The sequence below is a fragment of the Triticum dicoccoides genome, chromosome 3B (assembly GCF_002162155.2).
Source record: "Triticum dicoccoides isolate Atlit2015 ecotype Zavitan chromosome 3B, WEW_v2.0, whole genome shotgun sequence".
In the NCBI taxonomy this organism is placed as follows: Eukaryota; Viridiplantae; Streptophyta; class Magnoliopsida; order Poales; family Poaceae; genus Triticum; species Triticum dicoccoides.
This window is the reverse complement of record NC_041385.1, coordinates 670,568,897-670,595,629: the sequence shown is the minus strand read 5'-3', so window position 1 is coordinate 670,595,629 and position 26,733 is coordinate 670,568,897. Positions and strand designations below refer to the sequence as shown.

General features: G+C 40.0%; 2 protein-coding genes across 4 annotated transcripts in view; one reads left to right on the top strand and one right to left on the bottom strand.

Moving 5' to 3' along the window:
- The first annotated feature begins 8,791 nt into the window (after positions 1-8,791).
- On the top strand, positions 8,792-22,984 carry LOC119277742 (sister chromatid cohesion protein PDS5 homolog A-B-like). Of its 3 annotated transcripts, none has more exons than XM_037559058.1 (28): positions 8,792-9,047; positions 10,195-10,392; positions 10,609-10,790; positions 11,798-11,918; positions 12,520-12,732; positions 12,814-13,030; positions 13,120-13,265; positions 13,333-13,490; positions 13,574-13,723; positions 13,806-13,851; positions 13,925-14,116; positions 15,284-15,463; positions 15,689-15,840; positions 16,254-16,380; positions 17,438-17,584; positions 17,659-17,727; positions 17,850-17,974; positions 18,844-18,961; positions 19,233-19,367; positions 19,463-19,653; positions 19,785-19,935; positions 20,025-20,162; positions 20,260-20,337; positions 20,454-20,771; positions 20,874-20,902; positions 22,198-22,271; positions 22,650-22,741; positions 22,825-22,984. In XM_037559058.1, the coding sequence occupies exons 1-28, from the start codon at positions 8,955-8,957 to the stop codon at positions 22,858-22,860; spliced, it is 3,876 nt and encodes a 1,291-aa protein (XP_037414955.1). In that variant the 5' UTR covers positions 8,792-8,954; the 3' UTR covers positions 22,861-22,984. The 3 variants fall into 3 exon arrangements, with proteins under 3 accessions (XP_037414955.1, XP_037414954.1, XP_037414953.1); XM_037559057.1 differs by having other exon boundaries at positions 8,793-9,047; positions 16,251-16,380; positions 22,201-22,271; XM_037559056.1 differs by having other exon boundaries at positions 8,793-9,047; positions 16,251-16,380.
- An 85-nt stretch (positions 22,985-23,069) lies between these two features.
- Positions 23,070-26,733, bottom strand: part of LOC119277744 (magnesium transporter MRS2-E-like) — a 5,594-nt gene continuing 1,930 nt past the window's right edge. Inside the window, exons 4-6 of the mRNA XM_037559060.1 lie at positions 24,181-24,329; positions 23,836-23,974; positions 23,070-23,656 (exon numbers count right to left, since the gene is read on the bottom strand). Of these exons, the coding sequence (XP_037414957.1) occupies positions 23,351-23,656; positions 23,836-23,974; positions 24,181-24,329 (594 nt within the window). The 3' untranslated portion in view covers positions 23,070-23,350. The remainder of the gene's footprint in view (positions 23,657-23,835; positions 23,975-24,180; positions 24,330-26,733) is intronic.

Genomic DNA, 26,733 nt, shown 5'->3' with positions numbered 1-26,733 from the left:
TCCAGAACTGAGCGCAAAAGTTTTTGTTTTTTCACAGAATCAAATCAACTATCACCTAAATCATCCCAAAGGTCTTACTTGGCTCAAATACTAACTAAAACACTAAATCACAATCATAATAGAAGTATAATTGCATATTTGTTGAAAAACATAAGCCAACACATAAAGAATAAATTTGGGTTACCTCCCAACAAGCGCTATTGTTTTATGCCCCTATCTAGGCATAATGCAAAGATCTAAGTATTGTCGTCTTTGGTATTCAATTCTTTCTTTATCAAATCTTCCAAAATCTTTTTTAGTATATTTATTTTCCTATGTTCTTACTTTCTAGAGGTGGAGCTTAATTGATGGAAAAGACTTTGATTGGTAATTTTGACATTCATAATTTCATACTCAGGATCATCACCAAAAATATCTTCATAAGAAACATGTATCTCATTTTAATAGGTTCCCTAGACATCTCTTAAATCCACTCCTTATAAAATCCCTCATCATTTCCCTTAGTAACCCAATCAAAATTATCATACGCACCAAGATATAAAGCTTTGATAACTTCCGGATAAGGGACTCTTTTTCTTAGATTGGTACTAAAAGCAAGGTAATCCTTAGATTCCAAACCATGTATAGTTTCTTCATCATGGAGAATTTCTTCTATGGGAGGATGCTCAATTTTTTTATTATAATGGGAAAAAATTTCTCTAGTTTCCCGAATTACGTAATCGAACTCACACATAAGGGTGATAGTAGCAATTTTCTTAGCTTTAGGTTCATATATGCTCGGAAGTTCGTAAAACATCTTTTGTAACGCCGGATGAAAATGTAAAATTTCTCTCTCTTGTTTAACCACAAGCATGGAAATAGCATCTGCATAGCAACTTGTATTATGAAGAATAGATCCCTTCTCTAAAGGCATAACTCCCGTGCAATCAAAGAATTCTTGAATAATATTCTTCCCAATAATGTTCCCATCACCCACATGATAGCTCTTCATTTTAAGAGGCGCAAGAGTTTCAACATCAAGGGAATCATGATTTAGAATGCAAGATTCAAGTTTTTCCTCAAGTTTTTCACTAGTATTTTCAATAGAAAGCTTCACAGCTTTAGACATGAGGACAACGCAATCTAGCACACAAGCAAACAAAAAGACAAACGAAAAGAGGGCAAATAAAAAGGCAAATATTTTTGTGTTTTTTCTGAAAACATTTTAGAAGTGGGGGAGAGGAAAACGAGAGGCAAATGGCAAATGTAAATGTAAGAGATGAGATTTTATGATAGGTACTTGGTAGGCTTGATGTAGAACCTCCCCAGCAATGGCGCCAGAAATTCTTCCTGCTACTTCTCAAGCTTGCATTGGTTTTTCCCTTGAAGAGGAAAGGGTGATGCAGCAAAGTAGAGATAAGCATTTCCCTTAGTTAAGAACCAAGGTATCAATCCAGTAGGAGGAACACACAAGTCTCCAATGATAACACCTACACAAACAAACAAATACTTCCACCCAACGCGATAAAGGGGTTGTCAATCCCTTCATGGTTACTTGCAAGGATGAGATCTGATAAAGATAGGTATAAAACATAAATAAAAGTGAAAAAATAAAGTAAAGGTAAATAAATTGTAGCAAGGTATTTTCGGGTTTTGGTTTTATATATCTAAAAATAATATGATAAGAATAGACCCGGGGCCATAGTTTTCACTAGAGGTTTCTCTCTTGAAAGAATGCATATGGTGGGTGAACAAATTACTTTTGAGCAATTGATAGAAAAGTGAATAATTATGACGATGTCTAAGGCAATGATCATGAATATAGGCATCACGTCCGTGACAAGTAGACCAATTCCTACCTGCATCTACTACTATTACTCCACACATTGACCGCTATCCAGCATGAATCTAGTGTATTAAATTAACAAGAACGGAGTAATGCCTTAAGCAAGATGACATGATGTAGAGGTATAGATCCAATCAATATGAACAAACCCCATCTTTTTATCCTTAATGGCAACAATACAAATACGTGCCTCGCTACCCCTTCTGTCACTGGGTGAGGACACCGCAAGATTGAACCCATCACAAAGCACCTCCCCCATTGCAAGGAAAATCAATCTAGTTTGCCAAACCAAATCAATAGATCGGACAGAAATACAAAGCTATCTTAATCATGCATAAAAGAGTTTAGAGAGGGCTCAAATAATATTCATAGATAATCTGATCATAAACTCACAATTCATCGGATCTCAACAAACACACCGCAAAAGAAGATTACATTGAATAGATCTCCAAGAACATCGAGGAGAACATTGTACTGAAGATCAAAGATAGAGAAGAAGCCATCTAGCTACTAGCTATGGACTCGTTGGTCTGTGGTATAGACTACTCACACATCATCGGAAAGGCAGCAAGGTTGATGTAGAGGTCCTCCATGATCGAATCCCCCTTCGGTAGAGTACCTGAAAAGGCCCCAAGATGGGATCTCACAAGGACAGAAACTTGTGGCAGTGGAAAAGTAATTTTGGTGTGCCCTATGGTATACGGGGAATATTTGGGTATTTATAGAGCTGAGATTAGGGTTGGAGGAGTCCCAGGGGCCCACAAGCTCGTGGGGAGCCCCTTAGGGTGCGCCTGGTGAGCTTGTGGCTCACCCGTGACTCTTCTAGCCTTCTCCCAAAGCTTCGTGGGTGTTTTCTTGTCCAAGAAATGTCGTCAAAAAGTTCCGTTTCATTTGGACTCCGCTTGGTGTTGATTTTTTGTAAAAGACAAAAACAAGGAAGAAAACAGCAACTGGCACTAGGCACTAGGTTAATAGGTTAGTCGCAAAAAATGATATAAAATAGCATAATAATGCATATAAAACATCCAAGATGGATAATATAATATCATGGAACAATAAGATATTATAGATACGTTGGAGACATATCATGGACAGACTCAGAGGTCGACGAGCCTATAATTTTTTATTGTTCCATGCTATTATATTATCAATCTTGAATGTTTTATATACAGTTTCAAGAAATTATATATATTTATTGGGACTAACATATTAACTTAGTGCCCAGTGCCAGTTGCTGTTTTTTTTGTCGGATATCATTATGAAATGAAGCCCAAATGCCACGAAACTTTTTGGAGATATTTTTTGGCAATAATAGACATTGGAAGCTTTGGGAGGGGACAAGAAGATGGAGCAGTGGCCCATGAGGCATTAGGGCGCGCTTAGGGGGGGTGGGACGCACCCTGGTGGCTTGTGGGGCCCACGTGGCTCCATTTGGCCTAACTCCGCCTCTATAAATTCTCTAAAACTATGAAACGAACAAAGGAGTCCATGAAATACTTTTTCCGTCACCGCAAGTTCCTGTTCTTATCAGATCCCATCTGGAAGCCTTTTCCGGCACTCTACTGGAAGGGGGTTCGATCATGAAGGGGCTCTATATCATCCTTGCTGCCCTTCCCATGATGCATGAGTAGTTTACCATAGACCTTCGGGTCCATAATTAGTACCTATATTTCTTCTTCTCTATATTTGATCTTCAATACAATGTTCTCCTCAACGTTCTTGGAGATTTATTCGATGTAATCACTTTTTGCGGCGTGTTTGTTGGGATCCCATGAATTATGAGTTTCTGATCATATCTATCCATGAATATTATTTGAGTTTTCTCTAAACTCTTTTATGCACGATTAATATAGCACTCTCCGATCTATTGATTTGGTTTGGCCAACTAGATTTATTTTTCTTGCAACGGGAGAGCTGCTTTGTAATGGATTCAATCTTGCAGTGGTGCTAAATCCCAGTGAGAGAAGGGGACATGACACATATGTATTGTTGCTATTAAGGGTAAAAATATGGGGTTTATTCATACGTGAGTTTATCTTGTCTACATCATGTCATATTGCTTAAGGCGTCACTCCATTTTTCATGAACTTAATACATTAGATGCATGTTGGATAGCGGTCAATGTGTGGAGTAATAGTAGTAGATGCAGAATCGTTTCGGTCTACTTGTCTCGGACATGATGCCTATATATGATCATTGCCTTGGATATCGTCATAATTATTTGCTTTTCTATCAATTGCCCAACAGTAATTTGTTTACCCATCGTACGCTGTTTTCAAGAGAGAAGCCTCTAGTGAAAACTATGGCCCCCGGGTCTATCTTTTATCATATATAAAAACCAAGAATACCTTGTTACGTTTTTCTTTTATTTATTTTATTTTATATTTTTGTCCGATCTATCTATCAAATACCATAAAATTTAATCTTGCTTGTAACCGTCAAGGGACTGACAACCCCTTGTTCGCGTTGGGTTGCAAGGATTTGTTGTTTGTGTGCAGGTGTTGCTAAGGAGTTGTTGCTTGGTACTCCTACTATATTGATAACCTTGGTTCTTAAGCGAGGGAAATACTTATCTATACTATACCGCATCATCCTCTACTCTTCGGGGAAATCACAATGCAGTTCACAAGTAGCATCCAGTGAGCATGAGGAGTGGTGATGATGATCTCATGTGTTGCTACCACCCTGGACTGCTGTAGTGCTCTTTGCCCTTTTGGTGTCTCGGTGCCAAAGGGGGAGAGAGTTTAGGGATTTGCCTAGTCACGAGTGCATCTTATTTACTTGCTTTCTTCGCTCGTGAACTCTTTCTATCGTTTGCTTTGGTTTGTAGTTTGTGTTTGTGAGACATAGAGACCGGGTCATATGGTGTGAGACATATGCTACCCTCTACTTATCTATGTATGTCTAAGTACTTTGCTAGTGTGTGAGTTTATGCTTGTCTTGTGCCCTATCTTTATGCTCACATGCTATCTCTTGCATCCATGTTTACCTCTCATTTATGTTGATGCAAGTGTTGTCGTGTCTATAAAATATAGGGGGAGGGGTGTTGATCCTAGTGTGTGTTATGCATTCCAAAAGCATACCTAAACAATGCACGCATCTAGGGGGAGACCGTCTATATTTTATAGATGTTGGGCTTGCTTACTACCTTGGTATATCTGTTGTGCAAATCTCGTGTTTGTTATCAATCCACCAAAAAAGGGGAGATTGTTAGGGCATATTTCTCTCTCAGAGGTTTTGGTGATTGATGACAATGCATTTGCGGATTAATCATGTGCATTGAGCATTTTAGATAATCTATCATATGGCACAAGATGATTTGAGCCCCTCTGAGTTTTAAAAGTGAAGACGGTTATTTTCTTGCATTTCCTTTTCGGTGGATTTGAGTCGTACGAGATCCATACTATTAAGAGGGGGCCCGCTTCGAAAAGGTTTGGGTGGAATCAACAGATACAGATTTTCCTTTGCACCCTCGTTCCTTTCCCGCATCGATGGAGTTTGCTCCTCTCTTTTTTGTGCATGTGTCCTAAAGGCCTCAAACGACAGTATTGCTCTAGCCAGCGGTAGTACCGCTTATAAGCGGTACTATTGCTGTCCACTACCGCGTGTACTACCGCCGCTTCTGGGGACTCGACTTTTCGTGTCGGGTTTCCACGACAGTGGAATGGTCGTACGAGCGGTAGTACCGCTCGCCCACTAACGCTCCTCTTTTGCTTCCTTCTATACCCATTGCACTCTCAACGGTGGTAGGGCGGTAGTGGGTGCGCAACACTATGACTTGTAAGCCGTAGTACCGCTCTCTTGAGCGGTAGACTGCCACCATCCTCTGTTCCTGCCCTGTCTTTGTGGGCTCATGAGCTGCAACCCAAGCAGTAGTACCGCTGGGGCGAGCGGTAGTACCGCTCCGGTGGCACTACCGCCTTGTGGCTCCGTGCCACTGCACTGGTCTGCGAGTACTTCCGCCCGAGCGGTAGTACCACTTATATGCAGGTTGTGAGCAAGAAATCATTTGGATTTCTTCCCTCTATAAATAGGGGGTCTTCTTCCCCAAGAAGACCTACCTCTTCCTCCCCCAAACCCCGTTGTTGCTCAAAGCTCCATTTTTGTCCGATCTCTCTCCCTAGCCGACAAAACTTGTTTATTCTCTAGGATTTGGTTAAGAGGGACCCGATCTACACTTCCACCAAGAGAAATTTGATTTCCCCACTATTTCCTTGCAGATCTTGTTACTCTTGGGTGTTTGAGCACCCTAGACGGTTGAGGTCACCTCAGAGCCATAATACATTGTGGTGAAGCTTCATTGTACATTGTGGTGAAGCTTCGTTGTGGTGTTGAGAGCCTCCAATTTGGTTGTGGAGATTGCCCCAACCTTGTTTGTAAAGGTTCAATCGCCGCCTTCAAGGGTACCACTAGTGGAATCACAACATCTTGCATTGTGCGAGGGCGTGAGGAGAATATGGTGGCTCTAGTGGCTTCTTGGGGAGCATCGTGCCTCCACACCACTCCAATGAAGACGCACTTTCCCTCAAGGGGAAGGAACTTCGGTAACACATCCTCGTCTTCACCGGCTCCACTTGTGGTTACTTCTTACATTTACTTTGTGCAAGCTTTATTTGTGTTGTATCATTTACTTGCTCGTGTTGTTGTTGTTGCTAGCATCATATAGGTTGCTCACCTAGTTGCATATCTAAACAACCTATTTGTTGCTAAACCTAATTTGTTAAGAAAATAAAGAAATTGGTAATTGCGTATTCACCCCCTCTAGTCAACCATATCGATGCTTTCATAGGTGTTACTTTTGCCCATTCTTCCCTTTTCTCCACACACATCATATTTTTTGATAAGGCCACCTCATTATCCTCACCACCACCCTTATTCTCACTATCTGGTTTCTTCCACAACATGGATTCATTTCTAGTCTTAAAGCTGCCCCTTGCACCCGAGCTGCCACTCTCATAGGATCCACTATTAATTCTATCCCAAACTTTACTCTTCTCCGCCATGTCTTGTTGGTTAGGTCCAAATTGTCCCCCCTTCTCCCTTAGAACCAAATTTATATGCGTCATTTGTGCGCGAATGCTATATATCGCTTATAGGACTGTAACATCCATCTCGCCCGTAGTGACGACGTGTTTGGGCCGGCCAATAACGCGTGCGTGCGTTCGGGTCTGATTTCCACCGGTTTCTTTGTTTCTTCGTAGGTTTTCTTTGATTTTTTTATTTGTTATATTTTGAGTTTTTTTTCCTTTCTTTGTTATACTTTGTTTTTTTGTTTCTTCTTCGTTTCGTTCGTTTTTCTCTGTTTCTTTGTTGGTTTTTATCAATTTTCTTTTTTTAACACATGTATATATTTTCTCAGTACACAATGCACATTTTTAGTGCACATATGAAACATTTTTCTGACACACATTGGTCATTTTTCAAATACATGATACATTTTCTTAATATATGTTTTGAGCACTTTTTGGGTTACACAGTAACATTTTCCAAATAAGCACTGGTATATTTTTTATTGGCAATATTGTTTTTAAGCTACGCGGACATTTTTTTGTATAAATATTTTTTTAATGGCAAGTACATTTTGTTGAAATGCGAGATTTTTCTTTAAATATCACATACATTTTAAAATGGCAATACTTATTTTTTAAAGTATAAAAACATTTATTAAATGGCATGAATATTTTTTGAAGACACAGGAATATTTTTAAAAATGTCACATACATTTTTTAATGACAATACACATTTTTTAACCTACACAAACACATTTTTACCTTTGTATAATCATTTTGTAAATGTCATGAATATCTTTTTTAGAACAAAAAAAATATTTCTTTTAAATGTTAAGTATATTTTTTAATGGCACACAATATTTTTTATACAACACAAACATTTTTTACATAACATATACATTTTAAAAAGATTACATACATTCGTTTGAAATATGGGAACATTTTTTTGAAAATCTATCAGCATTTTTAAAATGGCATTAACATTTTTTAATACTGTCTAATTATTCTTTGTTTCCATGTTTTTTAAAATTAAGTAAGTTTATTTTTTTAGAACACATTCATTTAAAATACAGATAAAAAGAGAACATGAAAATAGAAAAAATGAAATTATCACAGCATCATCATGATGTCAGCATGACCATACTGGTCCCTACTTTGCCGGCCCATCACTGGCTCCACCAACTACAGCCGACCCCCCATTCGGGAACAATTAACCTTGGCTGGGGGCCTACATTTGTTCTACATGCCATGCCACTCGCTTTGGTTACGGGTGGATTAGCCTCGATGAAGCTCTTTGCTTTGTTTGCAGACTCACCCGAGCCCAAGTTGTAAGCATGCAAAATCTCATTAAGATGGTATGCACTTCGTCCATCTGTCTTTTCGTAAAAACCAGACAGTCATCTGCAAAAAGAAGATGAGACACCCAGGGCGTTGGTTAGGTCCAAATTCTTCTTCCGTAGTCCCAATTCTATATGCGATATTTGTGCGCGGTTTATCCAGAATGGGCAAAGAACCCGCGGTGGGCTAACCTGGGCTAAGGGCCTACATTTGTTCCACATGCCACGCCCACGGGCGGATTAACATCGGTGGATCCAGCCCAGCTCTCCGATGCTCCGAGCGCGGGAGCGGTTTCCCCATGGGCGGGAAACCAATTTGGCTGGTGCCTTGTTCCTCCAGATTCCAGACTCCTCGAGCATGTTATTGTTATGAAAAAATATAATAACTCCTCGAGTTTTGCAAACCTAGCCTAAGATATCTCTTGCCCGTCACAAAATTGACGAATGTACTATCCGGGGGCCTTATTTATTTTCATATTCGCTCCCCTAGCTAAGCAAAATACAACCTGGGTCCATGGTGAAAATGTTGCTGGCAGTGTGGCAGGAGCGTCGTGCGTGCGCCGAGGGTGCAACGGCAAAAACCCGCCGTCCCCGTTCCGACCCCTTCCCCACCCCAACACCCCCGCCCCGCTCTGAGACGGACTGCCTTTTTCCGTACTCGCAATTCCATCCATGGCCTCCCCTCCCGGCCCTCACCCCCAACCCCACCGCCTCCTAGCCCACTAGCCTAGGGTTTCGGGCCCCGAGATCGTCGTCGTCGCCGCCGCCGCCGCCGCCGCCGCAATGTCTGCCTCGCCGGGGCAAGTCGTGAGCGAGGTCGGCAAGCGCCTCGCGCAGCCGCGCCTCGGCAAGGACGCCCTCGTCAAGCTCCTCAAGGTGACCGCCCCCGTCCGTCCCGCACCAGTCCTCCTCCGATCTAAACCCGCTCGCTTCCGTTCCTCGCGAGACGCTATGCTGCTTCTGGGGTTTTGAAATTGCCTCGAAGGGCACCGCTGATTTTAGTGTTTTTTTTTTGGGTTCTCGAACACTGACTGTAGTGTACCTGCTAGTGCTAAAATTAGTAGCTGTGGTTCGCGATTCCGCTCCAACCTTCATGGGGTTACGAGGGGCTGGCGAATTCGAGCACCATGTAGTATTCGTGTGATGGGGCACAGGGGCAGCGATGCTGAAGAGGTTGTATGTTCACTATGCTTATGTTTGACAGTTTGAGCAAAGCCTCTGAGGTGTTTAGTGTCAACTCGGCATGGATCTATGGTGTTTATCATTGCTCGAAACTTGTTTCCCCTCTGTTGAAAGAGTACCAGTACCGTTTATTTCCCTGCCAACTGGAGGCAGTCAGAGAACCTTCAGTTAATTGTCACATGTCTATTATTTCATCAGTAAACAATTTTATGAGCACTTGTTGTTTCAAGTTTGCCTGCTTTGTGAATTGGTAATATGAAGGAAGGTACTAGCAATGAAGATCTATGGATAAGGAACAAAGGAGATTTGATTTTTCAGGCTTCAACCATTCATTATCTTAAACCGTCAGTAACATTTGAGTATTTCGATCCATTTTACAAGATAAACAGGTTAACTGGAGATCAAGTGGGTTAATTTCGGTCCTTCCCTTTTTTCCCTGAAACGGATATTAGCCTTTTTTACTGTTATACGAGAATACAGTTTTGATCTGGTTGTACTGTACTTGTATTTTATCCAGCGTTTGCGGGAGTTTAGAGCAATGGCTTTGTACAAATACATTGTTGGATCTCTACCTGAACTGTTCTCTAGCCCCCATTAGGGGTTACATATTTGCATACTTTTGTTTAATGCATGTATACTATGACAACCCCTCCGACAGTTGAACCTTGAACCTAGTAGGACAGGGATGCAGGCCAGCTCACCGTAATCATCCAAAGGGAAAAGAGTAGCACATTAATACTTTGCAGCTTGACATTTTCTCTAATTGGTTGTTTCTTTTCATTATTTTTTCTCTGAATAAATTTGAATTTACTTCCATAACATGTTTTCTTATTATCTGCAGCAAGCTGAAAGTGCTTTATCAGAGTTGAGTCAGTCCTCCTCTCTGCAAGATGCTCTACGTCCTTTGAGTAAATCACTGGTCCAGAACACTTTACTTAGCCACAAGGACAAGGATGTCAGACTTCTTGTTGCTGTCTGCTTCATTGAAGTTATGCGAATCCTTGCACCTGATCCACCTTTTACTGACGAAATATTTAAGGTATCTAACACTTATGTCTTTCAAGCTTGGCTGTCACTGACTTCTTGTACCATTACCATTTAGTGTTGTGAAAATATGAAGCACTACCTAACAGCCATATTTGTCAGATTATTTCTGTAACATTATCCATTTTCGATTTTTGAGTTATTTAATGTCAAAGAACAATTGGAATAAGGACCACACTCCTATAACACTATGTCAATTGCTTTATCTCAGGAAATATTTAGGCTCTTCATCAGCGAATTTTCAGGGCTTGCAGACACCGGGAGTCCATATCTTACGAGAAGGATGAAAATATTGGAGAATGTTGCTGCGCTTAGATGCTCTGTAATTATGGTTGACACTGGTTGTCAGGACTTGGTTCTTGATATGGCCAAAATATTCTTCTCGGCAGCAAAGTAAGACTAAATCTACTGCTCTTGTTGTTATACGCCTATATTTTGTTACAACCAAGAATCAAGCTTAATGCTCATTTGTCAGTACCTAACTTTCAATTGTAGATACATTGGTCTTACTCATACTGTGGCTTTGATTTGAAAATCATGAGTACATTTTTTCACTTATGTCCTATCAATCGGTTTCTTTTTGTACCGTCTTCCCATTTTGAGATTTTGGAATCGTGAAATCAAGGCCTTGAATACTGTGCATCACATCATCAAGATCTCCAATACTTCTACCGCAAACTGTAAATATGCAGTGCTATGTTTGTTCTTCCATTGAGCTGGGTATTACGGAGAAAGCTATGAACTCTCAAATCGCCAGGTTTCCATTTCCATTTATCACAGTAAATGTCAGTGTGCACTCTCATGTTTGCTGTAGAACTTCTCAATTCTTAATGCGATCTCATGGGTTCCTTATCAAGTGCAACGGGCGATGTACCTAGTGTATGGAGGTGATTTGGTGAACATGTCTTGGCCACAAAAGAGTTGCGTATGCGCCTTGTGGTACTATTCTCTTGTTGTCCTTAAACATGTTAAGATAATTGGCAACATTCATTTTAAAGGGGCAGCCCGATGCATGTAGCTCCCGTTTGCGCAGGGTCTGAGGAAGGGTCCGACCACTTTGGGTTTATTGTACGCAGCCTTTCCCTACATTTCTGCAAGAGGCTGTTTCCAAGACTCGAACCCGTGACCTCCTGGTCACAAGGCAACAGCTTTACCGCTGTGCCAAGGCTCCCCTTCTGGCAACATTAATTTTCCTTAAACAAATTTATACTCAAAACCAAACTGTTATCCTTGGCTCAGCAAGAGCAGAAATTCCATTATGCAAGTAGTTTGCTCTACGTTTATGTGTGCTAAGTGCTCATGTTCAAAGTAGTCTGGCACACATAATTACTGTTTCTGAAAATTTAAATTGGATTCTTTTTATTAAGTGGTTAACTCCTTGATTGTCAAACTGTTTACAGGCAAGGTCTTCAGCAATGTGTGCACCAGGCTATGCTATCAATAATGACACAAATATTAAATGAAAAAGTTACTCAGCCTCTTCTGGATGTGATTTTCCGCAATTTAGTAAAAGATGACAAGGTAAATTCTTTACTGTTCATTTAATACTAACTGTAAGTTGAGGTTGATGTTGCGAGTAATGTTTCCTTACAAGGGAGAATATCCAGTGATACCACACCCTAAATGCTCCCATGATACCATTTCAAAAAAATTCAATTTTTAATATTTCAAAAAATTCTGAAGAAAATCATGAATGTTCACAAGGAATGTGTCTACATCCCCTAAAAAAATCAGCTTCAAATTCGAAATGTACATTGAGAAACAAAAAAGACAAATTCAGATGTGAATATTGTCCATTTTGCTTTTGTCTTTTTGTGACACTATTCATGCTAGATTTGTCATTTTTGTTTCTCAATGTGTTTTTCGAATTTGGATCTCATCTTTTTAGGGGTTGTAGTCACATACGCTGTGAATATTCACAAAAAATTCAGAATTTTTTGGAACATCTAAAATTGATTTTTTGAAGTTGGTATCAAGGGAGTATTTTAGGTGTGGTATCACCTGATACTCCCCCTTCCTTACAATATGTTCTTCTCTGCATGAATAACTTAGATATCTGGAAGCTTGCATTATTGTTCTTTGGTCGAAACTAATGCTCGTTTGCTTCTTGTTGCCCATACAGGGAGGAGCCCACAAGCTTGCTGTTGACATCATTCAAAACTGTGCTGAGAAATTGGAGCACATAGTTCGAATTTTTTTGACATCATGCATTTTGAGCAAGGATGCACCGGTTAATGAACACAGGAAGCTGCATCATAAAATTATTCTGGAAATATTCCAGTGCGCACCCCAGATGCTTTTTGCTGTTATTCCATGCTTAACTCATGAGCTCCTGGTATGTTATTTTCTTTTAACTTTGTTACGGTATTATATTTGCATTGTATTCTCCCTGAACATGTACCATCTACCTCCTTAGAGTGACCAGGTTGATATCCGACTGGAGGCAGTGCACCTGATTGGGAAGCTTCTTGTCTTCTCTAATCTTCGCTTTGGTCAAGAAAACCAGATATTATTTATGGAATTCTTGAAGAGATTCTCTGACAAATCTGCAGAAGTAAGAATTGCTGCAATTGATGCAGCAAAAGCATGCTACATTGCTGCATCATCTGGAAATGTAGCACAGAATGTTCTCAGTAAGACTACTACTTTTTTCTGTGGTTACTATATGCGCATTACCATGGTAAGTATCCTTTTCATGTGGATTTTTTTTTAATTTTGGCAGAATCTCTTGAAGGAAGGCTATTGGATTTTGATGACAAAGTGAGGATCCGAGCTGTTTATGCAGTTTGTGATTTAGCCAAATCAAATCTAAGCTCATTTCCTTCTGAGTTGATATTACAAGCAGCAGAGAGGCTACGTGACAAAAAGGTGAGCAGGTATTATTGTTATTTTGCACCGCAGTTTCTCGATGGTGCCTCACTGAAACATTTTCCAGATATCTGTCAGAAAGAATGTAATGCATAAGTTGCTGGACCTGTATCGAGATTACTGTGAGAAATGCTCCAAAGGAACTGCGGCAATTAATACTCACTATGAACAAATCCCAGCTAAACTTATTGTTCTCTGTTTTGACAAAGATTGTGAATCTTTCAGGTTTGTTCATCCCTCTCTCTCTCTCTCTCTCTCATACTCAGTCATGCCTATTGTGTTGAGTTCTGGCTTCTATATTTTGGCAGGCCACACAATATGGGGCTTATTTTTGCTGAAGAACTCTTTCCATCACCACTTTCTCCAAAAGAAAGAGCAATGCATTGGGTTGAGTTTTTTTCTTATTTCAAATCACAACATGTTAAGGCTTTGCATGCCATCTTTTCTCAGAAAAGAAGGTAAATACTTGTAGCATAGTATATACTACGATGATGTAATAACTCTGTGAAGCACATTTGACATTTAGAAATTTTCCTTTAGGTTGCAAATGGAGATGCAAGCATATTTATCACTTCGAGCAAAGAAGGTTTGTAAATCATCAATATATACTGAACATTTAGTGAACTTTTTTCTCAAATTGAACCTTGTATGTGCTACAGGAAGATTCTTCAGATGAAATACAGAAGAAAATTTGTGCGTCATTAAGGAAGATGTCTGCTTCCTTTACAGATATCTCTAAAGTTGAAGACTGCTTTGAGAATTTGCACCAGATGAAGGATAATAACATATTTAAGGATTTGACTGAAATAAGCAAAGAGGGCACTACTTATGCAACAGTTCGATCAATCAGAGTAATACTCATTTGGTCTTTTTTTCTGACGAGACAGTAAATTGTTTGGTTTCTCCTGGTTTTCTTTGCTCAACTATAAACTTACTGAGGAAGCCGTGGTGTATACTATCCAAACGTAGTTTAATATTCATATGTTTCTTTTTCATGGCATCCTTAATTCCTATTGCATGATCTAGTTAGAAGTCATCAGCGGTGGCATATACCATGTGGGTTATTTTGCATGGGAACATGTACATGCCCTCCAGTTTGAGCACTGAATGATTTAAATGATTATCATGAAAACCGAACCAGTCTCTTTTTCTGCGCAATCAATACGGGGGTTGTACCGAGAATATAATAATACTGAGATTGGGGGAAAAGTAGAAGTAAAATATCCAAAGGAGAGCAAATACAAGGGGTGGTCTCAAAGTAGCTTCCTAGAGATAAGAGATAGAGAAAAGGAAAGTCTAGGTAGAACTCATTTAGTGCACATGGAAAACAAACAAAGTGAATTTGTCTTTCCAGTGGGATCTGCATTGTTTTGTCTTTCCAGCGGGATCTGCATTGTTTTGCTTTCCAGGTGGGTCTGCATTGTGTTGTTTCCCATTCTGAGGTCAAACTTGAACATTTGCGTGATGCTAAATCTCTCTAGCTTTCAGCAAACTACAGAATGCCTGACTCTCCTTGTTCTGTTAAAGTATTAAGCTGCTAACTGTGAGTTCTGGGGAGCATTAAATGGTCCCAGTTTACAAGTTAGTGCAAGTACGTTAGTACCCTGTTAGGCTAGTCATAGTGGTGAGTAACTTATAGACTAGTAACATGCATATGTTACTAGTCTATGTTACTACCTTCATAGTGGGTAGTGTCATGTGTGTTATAACATAGGGAGCTTCATTTATTACTTTGTAGAGTCATTTTACATTGGAACCGCTATGTGATGGTAACATATTATGTTACTCCATTTGCCTCTCTCCTCATTAATTACTTGCCATATCATATTTTTTTGCCTATCTGGCACGCATGTTACTACTTATGTACTCCCACTACGAGCAGCCATATGTGTATTGAACTCTCTTTTTCTCCACATGGTATTATTATGCAAAAGATTTTTTTTAAAGATTTGTATCATAGAACATACCCAAATCAAATGTCTACGTTTATACCTAAGTTTGTGCTTGAATGACTGCAGGATTCATTTCTCAAGAGAATTGGTAACAAACACCAAATTTACAGCTTCTGCAAAGAACTGTCTACAAAACTCTCGAATTCACTATTTAATTGGGAGATGATTTGTGCCATTTTGGAGGTTCTTTTCTCCTGCAGAAATGAATTAACCCATTATGCAGAGTCTGCATGTGATCTTTTACTGGTAAGTTATTAATAGCTGTCAAATTATTTGTTTTCTTTTAGGAATATGAACTGCTCTTTGCTGCAAGCATGCAATCTCTTGAAGCTTACTGCATTTTCAGTTTTTACCATTGATTAAACTTTTTTTGTGCTTAACGGCACATCTGTTTTTTATTTCATGCACACATCTTCATCTCCTTTTAAGGGTCATCTTCTATGCTTCTGACTCAAAGGTGTAATCATGTAGCTAGTTGCAATGGCGTTTCCATCATTATTCAGAGGCTCAGAGGAGTACTTGCTAAAGTTGTTCACCGAAGACTCAGTCCTGATAAATGAGAAGAGTCTCAAAATGTTGGCATATTTGGCAAAATCACCGTGTAATTTATCTATTAATTTCAGGTAAAATAAATTGTCATTGTATTGGAAGTTGGATTGTCTTGATCTGTCTGTTTGTTGATAATTGGTAATTGCTCTATGCATGGTTCATGTTTGACGAATCAGCAATGTATTACTTAAGTCTGAAACTAAATGGCCATCTTGAAATTTTAAATTTCCTCCTGTTTGCATTTTTTTTCTTCTTCTCCAGAGATTTTGTATTAGCTCACTAAAAACTGGAGAAAAAAACTTTACTCCTATTCACCACCTTACCAATCTACAAGCGCAAAGGGCGGTAATATAAAGAAAATGTAGGGATATGAAAATGCCAATACCTTTTTGTATTTAATGATTGCAAGTGTGGTAGGTCTCTCCATCTTTAGTTATCTTAAGATGAATATTTTACTCATAGTAAGTTGTCTTTTTTTCTCCAGTAGTGATGTCTACCTCTTACTGGAGCAAAAGTGTATTGAAGGAACACGTGCTGAATCAAAATATGCCATTTCTGCAATTGCTTCACTGATCCAGTCTCCAGATGACAAGAAATTTGCCAAATTATGTAAGGTAGGTACTCCCTCCGTCCGGAAATACTTGTCATCAAAATGGATAAAAGGGGATGTATCTAGATGTATTTTAGTTCTAAATACATCTCTTTTTATTCATTTTGATGACAAATATTTCCGGACGGAGGGAGTACTAATTAGTTCTGTTCTACAATTGCTTCACTGACCCAGTTCCCAGATGACAATAAATTTACCAAATTATGTGAGATAGGTACTTATTACTTCAGTGATTCAGTCATTTTAACTTGGTATTGTCTCGAACAATACATTCTTGTTTCAAGCTTGCAATACATTATAAAGAACGAAGCACCAATATATTTTAAGGATGTTGTGTTACAACTTACAAGTTACATGGATGACGCTTCATCACAACTGTTGCATTATCAACCATGTCATTACATGATTTCCATGTTAAGAGTTTCTTAAAATGAAAAAGACACCGTGTGACAAGTTTCCATGCATATCAAATCTTGAATTAGTTTTCCATGCGAGTCAAATTTGAATTAGTTTCCCATGTGAGTTAAATCAAATTTGAATGTTTATTCATTACTCTAGAAAAGGTGCCATGGACCATTCCAGTCAAACTTTTAGCATGCGACATCATTTGTTTGCAATAAGGTGATAAGCAAACATGTTTACCCCGGCTGTTATTCTGGCAATATAATTAATGAGCGACCCATTTTGTTTGACACCTGTTCTTATCCAGATTCATTTGCATGATTGAATCTACAAGTATCCGCAATTTCTCTCCACTTTATTCAGTTGGGTGAATCGTAAACTGCCAGCTGCGAGCCATATATATAGTCTTTGTTATTGGATGGCACATTAGGTTATGATTTATAGCCCATGTTGGTATTAACTAAGTATGTATTATCTTTACTATGACTAGTTGTTTACATATGGAAATGCTCAAACCTTTGCAGAATGATTGTTTCTGATGCTAAAATGTGCACAATGTTTTTGGTAGCTAGCTATTTCTTCTTATTTTCTTCATGCCTTTGTTTTTAAATGAAGGCGTACTTTGGTGGACGACTTATATGATCCTCTCTTCCCTGCAGAAAGTTGTTGGTGGTCTACATGATAGTCATAATATCCCAACTCTATTACAGTCGTTGGGCTTAATATTGGAGTATTCTCCTTCCATGTATACATCATATGACGACCAATTTATCAATTTTGTTCAACGTGTTTTTGTCTCACCTGAGGTAGGTAATATATTTTTTAGCAGTGATATCTGGACTAAGACATAGCAATTTGATGTCCGCTATGGTTTATGCAGTTTGTTTCAACTCCGGAACTGTCACCCTCCAATGAAAATTCTGCATGCAGTTTCTCTTGCAAACTGAAGGTAAGTTCTGGACAAAATAAAACATTCAACTCATGGTAGATCTAGTAGGGAGTTCCACATGCGAGTAAAATTCATGATGGAATTTTCATTTTTGCTCTCTAATTATTTTGCGGCCAATGTAGATTTATTGTCTCAAAGCACTTGTCAAAAGTTGTTTACCAACAACTACTGCCCGTGATCGAATTGAGAATTTCTTGAAGATGCTGTTAGATATAATTCGTGAAGAATTCACGCCCATTACTATATGGTTCGTATTTTTCTGCTTTCTCACATTATTTTAAATTGTTTTCTCAATAAATGCTCACTATTGTAGCCTTCTGTTTGTTTTCTACTGATTACACCAGTTCTTTAACAGATATTTTACAGTGCATCAGTTGATCAGCTTTTCTACAAATCTATTATATTTTTTCAAGCACTATTGGAACACATTCATTGTGGTGTGGTCAAGTTTCCTTTCTTGTTCTTAGAGAATGTGATAAACATAATTTGCACATCTTTGCATAAGATAGGTAGTCATAGTTACAAGTGGTCAATTTGCTGCAAAATTGAAAAACTTGCAGACGTGCCTAATCTTAGTGTTCTATAAGTTGTATACTGTGTAACTTCCATGAGCTTTCTGTTACCTTTGTGTTTGGGTTACTGTGATGAACTAGTGCATCTCGAGCATCACCTTTTTTCAGCCGGAGGCTTCCTGGTTAGTAGAATGCAAGGAACTTAGGAATTCAGCAATTACACATCGTTGATTTGGTGGTCAATTTAGTGGGGTTTGTAAGAAAATTTCCTGGTTAGTATAATGAGGAAGGTAGGAACTCACCAAACTTATTTTAAAGAGAGAAGCAACTCAGCAAGTAAGCATTGCTGATTAGGTGGTCAATTTAGTTTGAATGGTTACTGGAAGACAAGATTCACCAATCAGGAGTGCAGAAAGAAGAAAGTAAATAGGGTAGGTATAATGTGGAGTTTTAATGCTTGCAAACTTAACTGAATGTTGTTATTCAAGCTAAAAGCTCTTATACAATATTAAATGTGTTTTTTCTTTTCTTTATTGATACAAGTTAATCCTGAATTTATTTACTTGTGTTCTGTGTTTTCACTCTGGTTCTTATGCTGCACCAGTGAAAATGATAAGCCATATCTTAGACTGGCCGCTGGGAAATCTGTACTACGACTAGCTACAAGATGGGATTCACTCATTTCTCCAGAATTATTTCGCACTGCCCTTCTCATGGCCAGGGTATTGTCAATATGCTACACTGCTAATAAGTATCTAATTTTTATTTTTCATGTAGGGGCTAACATTTCTGCCCACTAGTCTTTCTAATTATTTGATAATTTGATTTGCCATTGATTTTGAGAACCTTTGCTGTAAATAAACATCTGTTTGCAGCATTATTTTGCTTACCTACATTGGTTAGTCTTTACTCACATTGCGTAGTTCCATATTTTATGCATGCCAGTATTCTACCTCTCTTTATAATATTACATGTATTGTGTCTGGTTGTCAGGATTCTTCATATATTGTTCGCAAGTCATTCATTCACAAACTTTTTGGCCTTTTGAAGAAGCATGCAATACCTGTTAGATATGCATGTGCTTTTGCATTGGCATCAACAGATTGCGCTGGAGATGTTCGTACTGAAGTATGTATCTTCTTTTCTAGTTCCCTCGTATATATATATATACCATATAAACTTGCTTGTGAGGTGATTCTTATTCTGTTACCTTGTATTCCTAGTCACTTAGGTACTTAACTGAAGTGGTAAAAGAGCAAAGAGGAGTTTCTGTTCATCAGAACAAAACCAGCAATGACTCGATTGTAGAGCACCCAGCATATGCTGTCCTTTTCTTGATCCATACGCTTGCATGTGATGAGGAGTTTCCTTTTAACTTTTGTGAAAAGGAGTCTGGCTCTGCTGAGTTTTGGAGGTATGTTCTTGTTTCAGATGTTTGAATCCCATTGGAAATTTTTCTGTTGCTCAACTAGTTCCCGTGGCTGGAAACATTCGAAGTTTCAAGCCTGTAATAGCTTCCTCCTTTTTTCCTTTGTTTGTTGACAGCCCACTTATTGTGATGTTGAGAGAGCTAGTTGAAATAGAGGATCTGAGCCAAACCAAGCATGGCTCTGCCACCAGCTCTGTATCCATTCTTTTGGGCATCTTTCGTGCTGTTCAAAAGGCTGAGGATGTGATTGATTCTGACATCACTCATGTATATGTCTCTTTTGGCTACCGCTTTGACATTTTTCATTTGCCTATAAATTTCTTCACCAGGTTCTAATTTCCTAACCGCATTCACAGAAACTGCACATTCTCTCAAAAATTGGTTTGCTTATGGTAAAAGAACTTGATAAGCATTGCAAGACATCAGATTCTCCACGCCATATTCTCCTGCCCTCATCTTATTATAGGTTGTCTCGGAGTGAGAGAAAAGCGGATGTAGGTTATTCTTACTATTTACGCTCATGTTTGTTAGAACTTGTCTTAGTTCATTTTTGCATTGACTAATTTTCTCCAGATCGGATTTTTTTTGTAGGAATGCTGCCAACTAGATTTAATTACTGATACTTTTGTGAAGAGAATTCTAAAAGCTCATGAACCTTATAACCAACAGGTACATTCTGTCTGCAGTGTCACCCTTGGTCTCTTGTTTGTGTATATATATACATATATGTAGTTTATGCCTTCTGTTATGGTCCTAAAGTTTTAATTCGTCAACATTAATTTCAGGAGGATACTACATGCTCTACTATTACTGAGAGGGTATCTAAAGAATCTGCTCCTAGAAGGCAAACTCGTTCCTCATCAAACAAACCATTATTTGGACAGTTTGTAAGTGGTCATGAGCAAGGGAAAACAAAGAAAAGTTCAGTCCAGGCGAAAGATGTCCCCAAGAAAAATTACCTGGATATCTTGGAAAAAGACAACGTGTCATCTTGTGGTTCCGCCGGCACAAAGCTGTCATCTCCAGGGTCTTTGGGTTTGACTAATGAAGCTGATTCTAGAGATCTGAAGACAATATCTTCAAAGGACACCATGTCAACAGAGGTACAGTATGCTAGTGTCTGATTGAACTATATGTTTGAGCATTGGATTATCTGTGGATTGGCACATGGAAACTCAGTTTATATTATTTATTTATTTTTGTAGGACTTTCCTGACTGTCATCTCAGAGATTGGTAAGCAAACGAATGATTTAACATGTATTCATTCTTCGGAAATGTTCTCCGCCTGGAAGAATATGTTCTAAACAGTACTTTGTCTTGTGATACCATGCTTTGCGTAACTGCGAGTATAGCATAATGACGTGCATGCCCTGCAAGCTCTGCTAAATTTATGTCTGTCTGCTAATACATGATTGTTGTCGATGTTACATCACTATTTAGAATGCAATGATAGGGAGCTTTTCTCATTGTTTATGTGTGTGGCTTTATGTGGTAGAATTAGTATATGGCATGGCATCTCAAGTTAACTGCAATAATTATTGGGTCTATGCCTAATAGTACAATCAATTCGTTACCAAATAAAGCAAACCCCTGTATGTCAGAACTTGTATTCCTGGTAATCTGTCTAGGGCTAAGAAAAGAGTAAAGTGCAGTTTGGACCAACTATTGTAGTCACTAGTTGCACACTTGACCAGGTATGTTCAAGTATGGTACCAATGGTCACATAATATTTTTGCACTTTGGACTAGTTTATGACCAAATTTTACGTGGGTCACACGGGGCATAGCTAGAACTCAAAAACTTCTAAATAAAAGAATGTGCACTTCGGTCATAGAGCAATGCGGTTTGAAGAGCTGATGGTCGTCAGATTTTTATCCGCTTTTTGAGAAACAGAAATATCATATTTTGTGTCAGAGAATTTGAAATTTTGTGAAAAAATTGAGATGAACTAGATATTGCAATATACATGCAATTAAGATGAAACATAAAGGAATTTTAGTGTGTTTCCAAATATCAGATCCAGATATGGGCTTTAGTGCTTTACAGCTGAGTACCAGCTAGTATTAGTCTATGGGTGTCACTGGTGAAGTCAGTTCGGCTGTGGCTTGGATCTCAGGATTGCACTTGCCAGTTCTTGTGCATCTTAACAAGTATATTTGGCTGCCCCCCTTGAAATAGCACCACATTCTACAATTATTGCAAGAATACCGTGGGAGTTCAAAGTGTACTTCCTGCTTATCGATAAATACCTGATGCCAATATTTGTTATGTCCAAAACCACATATATTTTGTTGAAGGTCTGCGGGTATCTACACTGTTAATAATTTATATGCAGCGCCTAGCATAATACAAAATAACTGTTAAACGTTAGTGCTTTCAAGTTTTTTTTAACTTATGATGATGATAGTCATCATAAGCACAAGATGCTGCTTCTTTGCTCCTGTTATATGGTGTCAAATGATTTATATTTTCAGTTGGAAAACCTTTGTCAAGTATCCATCCATGATTACTTACGTTCCGATTTGTAGCAGTGAACTAGACGAAGATGTTGGTGATTGTGATGGTAATTTTGTGAAGCGTCCTTTCTCCAGCAACAAAACAGGCAAGTCATCTCCAGTAACCAAGACATGATTCACGATATTATCTTCACATCAGCGCTTCCTAAAGTCCATATGTTATGCGAACTGCAAAGTCGTAACAGGCTGGTAGTGTTGATGCACTATATATGTGATTCATTTGAACCGTACACATCCTTACGTCCTAAAAATGTCTTTCCTGACTGAACATTCGTCCAATAAAGTTGCTCACAAGTCACAAATCACACACAACTACTTCCAGCCAACAGTCATGCAGAAATGGCGATATCATGACTGTTTTATGTCACCAAGTGACTAGCCGTGCAGCTACCTTTATGCGTTTCACTGTATATTTGCAGTCCATATATTAAATATAGCTGAGCGATCAACCTTCCATTTTTTAGCAGTGGCTGCCCTCAAGAAGAAAAGCAAGAGAGCATTGGATTTGAGAAATGCAAAAAATTCTGCTGGATCAGCCGTGGACACAATAGACAATGTAAGTGCATTTGGGAAGCATATGCATGATTCATCCCTCATTTGTGAATATCATGAGCTGATATTCCTCTTTTTTTTTGCCAGGTTCGACGGACCAGATCAAGGAAGGCGCAAACATAGTAACCATCTAACTGAAGTTTTAGCTGACGTGTCTTAGACTTACATATGCTGAGTTCCGTAATACCTTTTGTACATCCGCTAGTGAGCACTTCAGGTGCAGCAATGATGGAAAATCTTTGGTTTACATACCATCCGTGAAACCTTGTAAATAGAGAAGTGGATGGTGGAGTGAGTGTTCACGTAACTTATCTGATCAAAGTGAAACCGTGGAAGTTGAAATGTCAGACCTGGGATCGTCTGTTGGTTTCACTGAAGACTTGAGACCACAACTGTCGTTGACCTCTTTTACAAAACTACGTAGTTGTAAATTGATACGACAGGATAAATAAGGGATCTTTAGATGACTGTCATTCGTTATTCCTACCCAAACCAAGCATCAGCTGCTGCGGCTAAAAAAAAAGCATAAGCTACTGCGTCTTCCGGACAGAACAAATCCCTTCGCGGAGGCAAAAACGTGGCCCTGGACCGCAGAACAGAGAACAAGGCAGCATCACTGCAAGTATTTGCTCTTCTTCCCTGCATGGATTGCCAGGAGGTATATGGCGGCGCAGCCGGCAACGGTGGCCCAGGTGGTCTCCCAGAACTTTCTGTTTTTGATCCTTGCCATCTCGGGGGTCTCCGGATCTAACGTCAGCTCGATGTGGATGTTCATGCCGAACAGGCTCACGACCACGATGCCAGCGGTGATCACCACGGTCGCCGTCGTGAGCATCACGCCCATCTGCAGCAGCTGGTTCTGCTTCTCGTCCAGCATCATGTTGATGTAATCCTCAGTGTCGTCCACATAGTCGCGGAGCTTTGCGCATTAACAAGGTGCATGTCAGGCTGTTAGAAACATGCTTGGAATACGTTATAAGCCAACAGCTAAAGACCCCATGGTGTTCACGTTGAATCAGAAACATGCTTGTAGCCACGTTGAATCGGAAAGGTGCATCTGGTGTTACGAATCTGTAGCAAGAGATGTGACATACGTACATGGCATAATTTGTTCAGCGTGCCATCAAACTGCACGAAGTAAGCTTCGAGAAGCATTTCCAACTCTTCTACATCAGGCTTAACAAAAGCGGAACTTCCGTGGGAGCTCTCTATGCCATCGCCACTGTCTTCTTCCTCCCTGAATTCAAGTGCATATGGAAGATTAAAATGAAAGCAACACATCTTGAGAACGACGTAATAACTACTCCATCTGTCAATTAAGCTTAACATCATCGAATTGTGCTTGATTTATTTTCAAGAGAGTTCAGGTAGTTATAGCTTTTATTAACCAACCGGATCCCAGAAACCACAGAAAAGAAGACACATTATCTATAGGTGACATACTTCTCATCCTCATGGTCAGGAGATGCATGTTTGTTGGAGTCCACTTTAACCGATGACTCATTGACTCCTTGAAACGCAAGCTTCCTCGTCAGGTACATCTCGGACATATCCGTGTCATCGTCAACCAACTGCTCGATATCATCCCTCACCTGCGAATAAAGAGACCACGGCAGCACATACAGACGATGAAATGATTAATTAAATTGATAACGTAGTACTCGCACCGTTCACAAGTATAGGATGTTCTAACTCTTTTCTGATCCAGATGTCTATAGACGCATTTTGGTGTGTTTGTTTACTCATTTATTTATATTTGGTGTGTTTGTTTACTCATTTATTTATATGTAGTTCATATTGAAATATTCAAAACATTTTATATTTGTGAAAAGTAGCACTTAACTTATGCTGGTCATAGTGGGGAATAACTTAGACTAGTGTCATATAATGAGATTACTTCCCTAATGCATAATATCATAAGTTAGTACTCCCTCTCTCTCAGTTTACAGGGCGTGCGCGTATCCTTAAATCATCAATTTAACCAATCTAATACAAGTTATATATTACAAAAATATACCAATATAATTTTCAGATGTTCTATTTTCAAACGATATAATTTTTGTGTTATATAGTTTATATTAGAGCAACTTCAATGGGGCGACCCATTTCGTCCGCCCGCGTCCGTTTGGGTCGGCGCGGACAGAAAAGACGGCCCAATGCGCCGACCCAAACGGACGTGCGTCCGCTTTCGTCCGCCTGCCGACCCATTTCCGGCCCATTTTTGAGCCGGATTTGCATCGGCGCGGACACAAGATGGATGCACGCGCGCCCTCTCTCCTCCCCGTGCGTGCACAACCTCCACCACCGGCTTCGTGACCGACGCTGCCGGCCATTTTTTCCGATAAAAAAGGATACATAGATAGTTCTTGCGTACATAGATAAAAGAAAAGATCAACTACTCGTCGCTTTCTGATTCTGACTCGGTAATGTCCTCCTCCGACGTATGAATATAGGCGTCATCAGCATGCTCGTCCGCGAAGTCCCACCCCGATGTTTCTCGCAGCCTCAGTCTCATTTGAGCGGTCAGCTTTCGCGTACGCTTGCCCTCCCGATAGGCGGCTCGCTCCGTCCTCCTGGCCTTCCTCTCCGTCCTCCTCTGCTCATAGAACTGACGTTCGTCGACGATGTTCTGCGGGAAGCGTTCGCGCCACACCATCAAGGCTTGCACGTCCATCTCGGCGAGGGCGAGGCGATGCATCCGCCTCTGGTGGACGCGACGATCCTCGTCGGTGAAAAGCCGCAGGAGAGGCGCCAGATCCTGCGCCCGCTGGCTCGACACGTCGGGAAAATTCATCTCCTGTCTCGGCCGCCGGAGGCGGCACGCCGCCGCGTCGTACGCGCGGGCCGCCTGCTCAGCGGTGTCGAAGGTGCCGAGGATGAGCCGTTTCTCGCCAAACAAGATCTCGGCGGAGAAGGCGACGGAGGGGCGCTCGCGGACTCCGCGGAAATCCGAAGCGTCAAGTATGCACATTGACATGGTGACGCACAGGCGGCGAGGCTAATGAGAGGGGGCAAGACGAGTGGGGGTGGTGGCGGACTGGCTGTGGAGGGAGCGCCACCTTTATAACGAGCGCCGGCCGTGGCGCGCCAAAATGCGCGCGCGAACATTTCCCACGCTCTGGAGCGCCAAAGCCAGCGCGCGCTAGGCCAAAATTTCCCCCCACGCGCCACCCTTTCCCGCACGCTGGCATGGCTGCTGGCATGATCTAAAGCGCGCGCGGTCATGAAATGGGTCGGCGCATTGGGCGTGCTGCCGACCCAAATCTAAAAGAGGGCGGCCGACGGGCGCGCGGCCGACCCAAACGGACAAAAAACGGACAAATGCGCCGTCCGTTTGGGTCGGCCCATTGGAGTTGCTCTTAGGGTGATAAAACTGATAACCTAGGTATACGTGCAGGACTTGTAAACAAAAACAAAGGGAGATCTTAGATTATCTCATTTAATACCATGCATGACACAATGTAGTACAACATTTAATGTGATATAGTATCATGATATGATATCAAATCCCCTCTTTTCTTATTTAATTGTGTGCCACCTCATCATGAAGGTCTAGTTGGCATATATGATACCACTTATGATACTCCCACATGCCAACTAGACAATTTTGACGAGTGATATGGAATTAAATGAGGAAAGAGAGGGTTTGAGTATCATATTAGTCAACAACGGAAAATACACCTGGGTGCTCCGCCCCCTTATAGGGATATTAAATTAAAAAATACCAAGAAAATTTTAAAAAAACTGGAGTTTGGGGACATCAAACCTGAATGCCCAATCTACTCCCGTGTGAAGTTTTACGAAAAAAACCCAGGAAATGTATTCGTGGTGAAAGAAATACAATCTGACCTAAGATTCATCCAAACAATTTTTTCTACACATAGAATTTTTTTGTGTTTTTATTGAGTATATGTTTCCTGGTATTTTTTCACAAAACTTCACATGCGAGTAGATTGGGGCACCCAGATTTGATATCCCCAAATTCCAGATTTATTT

Bases quoted from the DNA above. Each gene is read 5' to 3' on its own strand.
- LOC119277742 (XM_037559056.1), top strand. From the start codon at position 8,955: ATGTCTGCCTCGCCGGGGCAAGTCGTGAGCGAGGTCGGCAAGCGCCTC. The intron at 17,975-18,843 runs GTTCGTATTTTT...ATGCTGCACCAG, and splicing joins TTCACGCCCATTACTATATG to TGAAAATGATAAGCCATATC. The intron at 20,772-20,873 runs GTACAGTATGCT...TTATTTTTGTAG, and splicing joins AGGACACCATGTCAACAGAG to GACTTTCCTGACTGTCATCT.